The sequence below is a fragment of the Amphibalanus amphitrite genome, unplaced genomic scaffold, assembly GCF_019059575.1.
Source record: "Amphibalanus amphitrite isolate SeventyFive unplaced genomic scaffold, NRLGWU_Aamphi_draft 000668F_arrow, whole genome shotgun sequence".
In the NCBI taxonomy this organism is placed as follows: Eukaryota; Metazoa; Arthropoda; class Thecostraca; order Balanomorpha; family Balanidae; genus Amphibalanus; species Amphibalanus amphitrite.
This window is the reverse complement of record NW_024882162.1, coordinates 199,275-209,048: the sequence shown is the minus strand read 5'-3', so window position 1 is coordinate 209,048 and position 9,774 is coordinate 199,275. Positions and strand designations below refer to the sequence as shown.

At 49.6% G+C, this 9,774-nt stretch overlaps 1 protein-coding gene across 1 annotated transcript; it reads right to left on the bottom strand.

The window, feature by feature from the left end:
* Nucleotides 1-320: 320 nt before the first annotated feature.
* Nucleotides 321-9,354, bottom strand: LOC122364324 (T-complex protein 1 subunit zeta-like). Its single transcript, XM_043334580.1, has 11 exons — nt 9,043-9,354; nt 8,274-8,337; nt 6,706-6,840; nt 6,174-6,347; nt 3,494-3,708; nt 2,799-2,959; nt 2,301-2,479; nt 1,983-2,081; nt 1,395-1,610; nt 862-1,004; nt 321-586 (listed from the first exon to the last, which is right to left on the bottom strand). The coding sequence occupies exons 1-11, from the start codon at nt 9,177-9,179 to the stop codon at nt 514-516; spliced, it is 1,596 nt and encodes a 531-aa protein (XP_043190515.1). The 5' UTR covers nt 9,180-9,354; the 3' UTR covers nt 321-513.
* Between the last annotated feature and the right edge of the window lie 420 nt (nt 9,355-9,774).

The following is a 9,774-nucleotide window of genomic DNA, read 5'->3' as shown; positions in this document are numbered from 1 at the left end:
GTTTACAGCCAGTTTCGATCCCGATGACGCAAATGTGTCGTCACGAGACAAAACAATATGGCCACCTCTAATGAGAACCAAGTGCAAGAAGTTCCCGGATGTAGCCAGCACTGACGTCACCGGGTCCGAAACCAATGACATCAGTGCTGGACCTATGGCGAAGCAAAGTAGTGACATCCCCCTGGTTCCAACTGCCAACAGACAAATTCTAAAACTCAAAACATCGATGTTTCCACATTCTTCGACGAAGATCCACTAGGTTGCAGGACACAATCCTGAGTGATACGTACCAGGGGCATGTTCCCTCATAAATAACCACATTTCATTAGCTGATTTTATTGTGACGGTTCTGCGATTGACGATCACATGTTACACGAAACACTGAACGAAGAGCATTAATGTTGCACAAGCCTAGTGGTGAACAAGTCAGGGAAATCATTAGAACGCGGCGGATCACGGTGCACGGTGTATCCTCTTGAGGGAGGAGGGCCGAGTCGTAAGGCACGAGCGCGCTCAGCCTTTGAGGGATGAGAGGCCGGCACGCATGATCTCGTCCACCAATAGGAGGTTGCCGGCGATCACCGAGCTGAAAAACGAGCCAATCAGGTGTCAGTACTCAGCAGTGAGGTAACGATGACCAGCAACGCGTGATCAACGATAAAAACCATTGAGGGACGAAACGGAAGTTTAACGAATGTAGAGCGAATAGACATTTTGTAAGCTGCAAATTGTAATGCAATGTGCGACTCCGCGATCAACACGCACAAAATGCGAGTTACTTCGTTTTAAAGGAACCATGACAGTTTATTTAAAAACAATTTCTGCCACCCTCCCCCTTTCTCCCCTTATCTGTCAACCCACCAGGAGTTGATCATCTGGTGTTTGACGCAGTAGTTATCGAGGATGCCGGCGTCGGCCGGCACCAGGGCCTCGCCGCTGGCGATGTCGATACCGACCGGCACGCCGGCCGCCGCGTACTCCTCCTGCAGCTTCACAATCGTGTCCTGGAAATATGGGGGGGGGGGGGGTAAGCGTGAAGTGACGGCAGGTTACACTACACAAGTGTCAGGTGATTTCGCTCAATGCCGCGCTGTTTGGTGGCTAATCACAACCAGGTAATCAGACATGAGGCATAATATGTTTCCAGATCGACACTCATGGCGCCTCTCCATCCACGTTTTGTCTTCGCTCCCATCACATTCGTTTTCCTTTTTTCACTCCAATCCTTCCACCTTTCCGCCTCTCCCACTAATTACTCTCGTAAGTGCTCTCTTTCTTCCTCCACTCTAGCCCTCCTTTCCCTCTCCTCCCCTCAGGGCAAAATGTCCCAGTCTCCTCTTCCCTTCCCCCAAACTTACCTTCCATCCCTCCCTCCCCTTCCCACTCACACTAACCTGAGCATCATATCCGGCGTTCACTGCCAGTGTTTTGGGGATGATGAGCAGCGCATCAGCGAAGGCCTGCACGCCGAGCCGGGCTCTGCCGCGCACCTCCTGGCGATACTTCATCAGCGCCGCGTGCGCGGCCACCTCGAACGCGCCGGCGCCGGGCACCACCGAGCCGTCATCGATGGCGTTCTTGATGGCGCGCAGGCCGTCACGGATGGCGTCCTGTTGGGGGGAGGGGGAAGTTATGCGTTGTAGGAGGTCCATACTCATTTTGGAAGAGGACCTGGATGGTGATATTTAACGTCGATGCGGTTTCGAAGCGTATGAGGTGCTGACGGTGTTCACGATAACGATTTCTACTTGGATTTTAAGCAAATGGTGACTTATCATTATACTATGTTGTCACCATGAGGCAGAGTTCTGCGTCTTGCGTGCACGAGCACTTTCCTTTACCTGTTACAGACAAACTTGCGGTAGAAATCACCGCATATTAGGAGCATTTGTTACGATTTGCCACAAACGAAGCTCCACCACCCTCACAAAAAAACACCCTGCGACAGCTAGCCAGGCTACAGTTTGTAGCCTCCAACCCACCTTGAACTGTTCGAGGGTATACTTGTTGGGCGCCCTGGTCAGAATCGTCACCGACTGCGGGTTCTTGCACTCCTCGACGAACGTGAACTTCTGCTCGCCCTGCGGAAACGCGCACACAAAGAATGTTAAGCTTGCAACAGGTTTGAACTCGAAGGCAACAAGTTTGAACCACCCTGAAATCAAGATCTTACCCCATCATACACCACTTCTCCTAACTCTTGTCACGACCTCGACACCAAGTCGACACCAACTCAGCCCAAACTCAGCACCAATTCAGCACCAACTCTTCACCACTCCGACACTCTCCTCGCCACTCACCAGCACATGTTCGTAGACAACTCCGGCGTATCCGAGACAGTCCTCCGACAGATCGTCCAGACAGTTCATGGCCATGCCGCCGCAGGCCAGAGCCAGACGCTCCATGTTGCGGCGCTTGGCGCGGCGCAGAGCGACAATTCCGGCGCGCGCCAGCATGTCCAGGGACACGGGGTCGATTCCTGTCAAGGGGGAAGGAGTAGAGAGATGAAAGGTGAGAGCCAGCTGCTGGGCAGCGATGCCAGCGCACATTTTTGTTGGCTCCACCGATAACCTCATAAAAAAATGGTGCATGTCATCGACTGTCAGGTGAAAGAGAGATGCAATAAACTATAAAGCTTTCATGATGCCAACGTAATACTAATTGCATCGTAACACATTGAAACTAAAAACGAAACTGACAGACAGTTGGCAGCTCGGCACTACATAGTTCTATGCTGTGCTCAGGAAGACTAGGTAACTCACTAACTATTCGTGCTGACACGTGTCTCTGGCACTCACCCTTCTGGTTGATGACGACGAAGCCCTTGTTGGTGCCGTCACACAGCTTCTTCTTCAGCTCGATGACCTTGCGCACGCGGTTGTCAATGAACTCTCGCTCAGCCTTCACCAGCTTCTCACGCTCCTCGGCGGTCTTGTAGAAGAAACCAGAGTTGACCTCACTGTCGGGGGGAAGGGCACGGTAAATTGGGAGATTTAGAAAATGTTAAGTAGCATATTATCGTAATATTTTATCTAAATTAAAAAAAGATGAGGGTCGTGTCAGTTAATGGTTTAGTTTTACCAGTTAATGGTTTTACGAGTTTTGGTTTACTCGCTACGAGGATAGCGAGTAAGAGCGCTGCTAAATTGCCTGTACGATGAGCCAAGAGTCTCTGGTATAAATGGAAACCCCTTGAGGGGAGTATAGCTTAGGGTAGAGGGTAGGTTCTACTGTAGATCTCTAGAACGTCACGGTTACAAAAGAGCCACGGTCCACAGACGATCACTGGCACGATAACCAGGGAAAATAGCCAAACACGGGAAGCTGGACAGGAAAGCCCTTTATGAACGACTTCATAGATTAGATAGCTAACTAGCGTAAGAGTTGGCGGCGATCCGAAGGGAAGCTGGAGCACTGAGCAGAATTGATGTTCCCTTTCTCAATTCTCGCTTCCATGATAATTGATAGGTCAACTCGTTAACATCAGACTCACGTTTTCTCATACTCCATGCTGACGTTGCAGGTGAGGATGTAGGCGTTCTCTGTGCGTTTCGGCATGTCCGGGTGGCGGGCGCCGTGGTCCATGACGATGCCCCGCACCAGCTGACTGTCGCTCTCCGAGCGGTGCTGCATCTCCATCAGCTCGATCATGTGGAGGTCCACCTGACCGGACGGAGGGCGGATCGCCAGAACGGCGTCCACGCAGATCTGACGGGGAAAGACGACAGTCAGAAATACGTCTAAGCAATTCTGAATTTCTGGGAGATGGGAGCGGGAGGGGAAAATCAGGTATCTACGCAAATCCAAAGACGGGGATGGACAGGTTAGGGTGGTCACAAACGCGTTTGTACAAATCTGAGGATGGGGCAGTGTTCTAAAATTGGATTTTGGTTGGGTGTGCTGATGAAGAAAAAATCCTAGGATGAGAAAAAAAGGAAATAAATAACCGAAGTATATTTGCAAAATGGTGTAATGCCAATTTGTATGCCAACTGATAAACCAGGATTTCATGTCAGAATCTTGACAGGGTGTGAAACAAAAGGATGTGGATGCATCAACTGTCAAGTGACATGTAAACTGGCTGTTGGGAACACTGGCGGATCCAGGGGGGGGGGGCCACGGGGGCCATGGCCCCCCCCAAAGGCCTAAAGTGGCCTGTTTGGCCCCCCCCAAAACGTAAGAAAAATTGCTAAGAAAATATACCTTGATGAAGGTTTTTAGCCACTTGGTGAAGTAAAGCTTTCCACAGCATAATATGGAAGCAATATGGTAGCAGTGAGGGTCAGTCAAAAGTTGCGCGAGCGGAGTCGACCTTCAAAAAAGACTTGTTGGCACGTGTTTATGGCGCGGTAGCTGGGAGTTGGCGGTGTTTCGCGTGGTGTGGCATCACTGGCGGATCCGGGGGGGGGGGGGGCACGGGAGCCTGAGGTGCCCCTGACAGACCCGTGGTGCCCTTGGTAGGTCTGTGGTGCCCCTGGACCCTGGCAGGCCTGTGGTGCCTCTGGCGGGCCTAGGGTGCCCCTGCTAGGCTGCTGATGCCCCTGGGACCTGACAGGACTGTGGTGCCCCTGACAAGCCTAAAGTGCCCCCAACAGGCCCGTGATGCCCCCGACAGGCCCAAGGTGCCCCTGCGTGATGCCGTGATGCCTGCGAGGCCGGTGGTGCCCCTGCGAGGTCGGTGGGGCCCCTGATAGGCCCATGGTGCCCCTGCGAGGACGGTGGTGCCCCTGCTAGACCGGTGGTGCCCCTGGCAGGCCTGTGGTGCCCCTGCTAGGCCGCTGGTGCCCCTGGGCCCTGACAGGACTGTGGTGCCCCTGACAGGCCCAAGGTGCCCCTGTAAGGCCTGTGGTACACCTGCTAGGCCTCTGGTGCCCCTGACAGGCCCATGGTGCCCCTGCAAGGCCGGCGGCGCCCCTGGCAGGTCTCTGGTGTCCCTGACAGACGTGGGGTGCCCCTGACAAGCCTAGCCTGTGGGGCCCCTCACAGGCCCGTGGTGCCCTTGTTAGGCCTGTGGTGCCCCTGGCGGGCTGGTAGTGCCCCTGCTAGGCCGGTGGTGCCCCTGACAGGCCTGTGGTGCCCCCGGGCACCAAGGGGGGGGGGGGGGTCATGACCCATGTGGCCCCCCTTGGATCTGCCACTGGTACATATTATATTGATTTGTAATGGCGTTATGGCTTATGCAATATGCAATTGCAGGCACTTGGTATCCCTCACTTATCCCTCATTGGGGGCTCTGGCGGGCTCCTGAGGGCCCACGTCTATCTCCGGGAGCCCTAGACAGGCTCCTTTGGGTCCTTTCAGTCCACTATAGCATAAGAGGTCTCCATGCGAGTCCTATACATCTGAGGACGTACCCTGACGTCTGAGGTACTCAACTGCAGCTCCAATGGTCTCTTACACTGGCGGATCCAGGGAGGGGGCATTTAGGGCCATGCCCCCTTCCCAGAGGCCTAAAGTGGCCCGTTTGCCCCCTCCCCCAAGCGATAATGAAGCACAGTTCAATCAGTGCCTGGCCCAGGAGCCGAGTTAGACCACCTCCCGTTTTACCACCTCCCGGCCCGCAAAGGGACCCAAGCACTGACTCGAAGCGGGTTAACTGGTCGACAAAAGCAATAGTAAGTGTTTACAAAGTAATATAAAGGCATGGGTCGGGTGGGCTACCATTTATATATTTTTATTTTTAGTTAAAAAAAATATTCATAGTGTCAGGGCTGTGACGAAAAATAAGTGGCCTAAATCCGATGAGAAAACAGGATTTGGGGGTACCCTAGGTTTGGCTCCTGCATGAGTTGGCCCCCCCCCCAAAACGCAAGTCTGGATCCGCCAGTGGTTGGGAATACATGGAACTTTTTTTAGAGATGAAGTAAAGTCAGTCATTCATATTTTAGGGATGAAAGTATTTTCCCCATTAGGTGTGCTTTGCCACCAAAAAGTCTGAAAATGGAACACTGGGATGGGGACGAAGGTAAGTTGGGAAGATTATGAGCTAACCCAAAAACAAAACACAGCACGAGGTGAACAGCAGAAAAATAAGCAACACAAGATAAAGCAACTCAAAAGAAGTATTAACAATAATTATACGATGTGTCACACCGACCACATATTCTCAAAACAACCAATTGAAACACCCAGACCCTACCTATTTACCGACCACCTCATCTCCACCCACTCACCTCAGTGAACTGCTGAGCCTGCTCGTGGTGGATCTTGGTCATCAGGCTGGAGCGTGCCACGTTCAGCAGCACGTCCCGCGTCACCTCCTGCGTCAGCTTCAGCTCCTCCAGCACCTGCAGCGTCCGCTGCTTGGCCAGGTCGAAACCCTCCGTCACCACGCGCGGGTGCAGGCCCTGTCACCGGAGAGGGTGGGTTCAGCTGTGAAGGGCGATTTTGTTTAAAAGGCGGCTTATCTTTATGAATGCTGACTTATTTGAGCGAGTAAATCGATGAGATTACCTACTGATGCGTATGATATGACTTTCAATGTTTCTTTAGATGGATTTCTTTCATAATACTGCCTTTTTTCACCGCTCATTCAGCGAAACCATCTTAAGTTCGAAATCAATGGGCTGATTTATTTGGGCGGCTCGCTGATGACTCACCTGCTTCAGCAGCTCGTCTGTCTAAAAAGAAAACAACTAAACTATTAAAAAAAAAAAACACCAACTCACCCACAGATCCAACTGCTAACTAATCCAACGAACTCACCTCGGAGATGTAGAGATCGGCCTGTTTGAGCAGCTCGCCAATCAGCATCACCGTGGAGGTGGTGCCGTCACCGGTGACGTCATCCTGGGCGGTGGACGCGCGCGCGATCAGCGACGCCGTCGGGTGCTGGATTTGCTGTCGGTCAAAAGGGAGATAGCGTTAGCTGGTGCTGATTTAATGCAGAGTGAAATCTAGATTCAAGCCCGATCTTTTGACACCAACCGCATTTTCGGGTCAGGTCAGGTCACTGACCTATGACGTCATAAGTGAACCTCTGCACGGTCTTCAGATGTCGCAACTTCGCAACGCCCTCACTGCCAGAGGAGCTTTCACAGGGAATTGAAACTTGCAGGATCTAGTATCCATTACGAGTCTCACAGCTTGTATATCTCAGATTTTTCCTAAAGGTCATATGAGGTCAGGTCATTTTCATGACCTCACCATTATAAGTCAATGGGGAAAAATAAAAACTGCTATTCTGGCGCCGGGAACGACCTCCAACTATCTCAAGCACACAGAATCGTGATTTAATGCACTCCTTGCAAGGTTAGATGCGTCACTTTTGCAATGTTGATCTTGCGTGACGTCATTTATGACGTCATCAAGGTCATATTAGTTTTTCGTCAATAACTCCCGATCAAATTGAGCTAGCGAGTCGGGAAAGCCACCAATGGACTCAGGAAGACCTGCCGAATCGAATGATATGCGACATGACCTCTTTCGACCAACGACGTGACCTGGGGGCGCTGACCTGACCGTGACCTGAGGTCAGCACCCAAAGTTGACCTGACCCAAACAAAAAGTATATTATTCGGCGCGCCTGAGCCAGGCGAACACGATGCTGCCAAAACCGCGGCTCTTCGGCCGTTTTTTGCGATGTTATTCACCAAAAACTGAACCGTACCTTGGGACACTTGACCTGACCTCAGAGGTCACCGGTTGACCTAGGACCTTAAAATCGGGTACCAATCTCTGCGTCTCGTAACGGCGCACACTCGTTTTTCCGCGACGCGCTAGCTCCACCAGGGGCGAAACAGCGAGGGGTCGTACCCGCCCCCCTCCTCGGCCGGCGCGTATGTCGAAAACCAATAGGTCCGGCGAGGGTTAACTAGCTGTGGGGGGTGGGGGGTCACTAGCAGCTTGCTGATTACAGCTCTCTGAATGAAACATTTTTTTGTGAACTTAGCTCACTGGCAACAATACTGTGCTTTGCTTTATGTGACTGACTTTTTTGCTTATGGGGCTGCTTTAATTGCAGCATATTCACTACATGAGGGATCACAAGTCACATGAGGAAATAAAATAAGATATACTTACATTTGTAAGGACATGTTGATAAAACATACTTAGAAGAGCTTGACTATCTGCCTCAGCTGGCTAAAAAATAATGGTGGTAACTATGCATCAAAATTCAGTGAAGTACCTACATTGAATAAAATTGAAGAAATAGATACCTACAAACAAAAAATGTTAAACATGTAACAAATGGATGCCACAAATATGTTTATTTAACACCTTCAAGAGTCAAGACTTTTTATCACATTTGAAGAGCTGTAAAAGTGACTTACCATTTCATGAAGAAGAATGTTGCCATCTTTGGTGATTTTGATGTCCCCAGAACCAGAGACCAGCCTGAAAAAAGATCATATGAATGTATGTAAGTATGTATGTATTTACGATCATGGGCGATCCACACATGGCGTGGCGATTACTGCCCAGCCATGAACCATGAACCAAAAACAATAGCCACGGAATATTAACTGAAACAGTTACATGAAAGTACACATAGCTTATTTCCAGTCCATGTATGATACTATTTTTTACTGAAAGCAGGTATCACAAAATACCTAAAGAATAGGTAGGTGGGTACCTACCAATTTCACCAAACTAATTCCCTGGACCATGTACATGGCCCACTTATCACTACCAACAGAACAGTGGATCATTTGTTTCAGCATACCAAGGCTTTCTCGTGATTTTTGCATCCATGCATTCTTTTTTAGACCTTGCATTGTTGAAAATATATTTAAAGTATTCAAATATGGTTTTATACTTTCACCAAGCATTGATCCCCACTAACAACCTTTGCACCATCATGGAAGGAAGATAATGGCATAAGCACTGTAGAAAAACACGGAACACATAGTGCCTGGATGGCGGATGCGCATGAACATGCATGTCATGCTGATGAAAATATAACAATCTAAACGCATCCATGCACTGTTTGTTCCTAGTTTTTCTACTTATCCCTATCAATATAGAATTGTCAGGCATAAACACTGTTCTTACACAGACACTTATCAATAGAACATGCTTTAAGAAAGAACAGATACTTACATTTTCATTGTACCCTTTGGTCCCAAATTCGTCTTGAGGACATCTTGAATACCCTTGGCAGCAGAGATGTTGATAGCTAGGGCCTGTGCAGCCCGTGCGACCTCAGCTTTAGGATTTAGAGTGGTGATGGCCGACATTTCTAGTCGGTAATTAGTAACTTACTATAATCCCTGTCCAAAAATACAACACGAAACCACCTATCCGCCTGAAAGCAAACCCGTGCCTCTATCACGCTTGGATCACGCGGTTTATATAGCCTTGGATCACGCGCAGGAAGCCGCGCCCGGCTCAGTCGTAAAGTTTAGTGCATTTATTCTTCAACTTAGCAATCAGTATTGACGTCATCAAAATAGTAATCGGCCTTTTAACAGGTGCTTAATGATTTTGTGACGTCAATCATATTGATATCGTTTCAAAAATAATCCTGACAAAATGTCTCAGCTGCGTAATATTTGAAACATGGATAGAGAAGTAAATAGAGAATGGCGATTGGAATGTTCGCGATCCGAACATTTTTCTGAAATGGGTAAATATTTGAGTAAAAAGGTACTGAATAAAATTACTGGCTGACTCCTCTATAAATTCGTTTCAAGGTAAAGTGACATTGATAGACCATAAACTTCAACCTCGTTTGACCCACGTTCAGTGGCGGATCCAGAGGGGGGGGGGGGCATGGGCAAGATTACTTTACCACGGATCTTAGGTGATCTGTGACTTTATTAATATGGGGGC

Excerpts from the sequence above, each read along its gene's own strand:
- LOC122364324 (XM_043334580.1), bottom strand. The coding sequence starts at position 9,179 with ATGTCGGCCATCACCACTCTAAATCCTAAAGCTGAGGTCGCACGGGCT. Across the intron at positions 6,841-8,273 it reads ACATTCTTCTTCATGAAATG|CAAATCCAGCACCCGACGGC; the intron begins GTAAGTCACTTT and ends TTTGACCGACAG. Across the intron at positions 2,960-3,493 it reads AGCATGGAGTATGAGAAAAC|TGAGGTCAACTCTGGTTTCT; the intron begins GTGAGTCTGATG and ends TCCCCCCGACAG.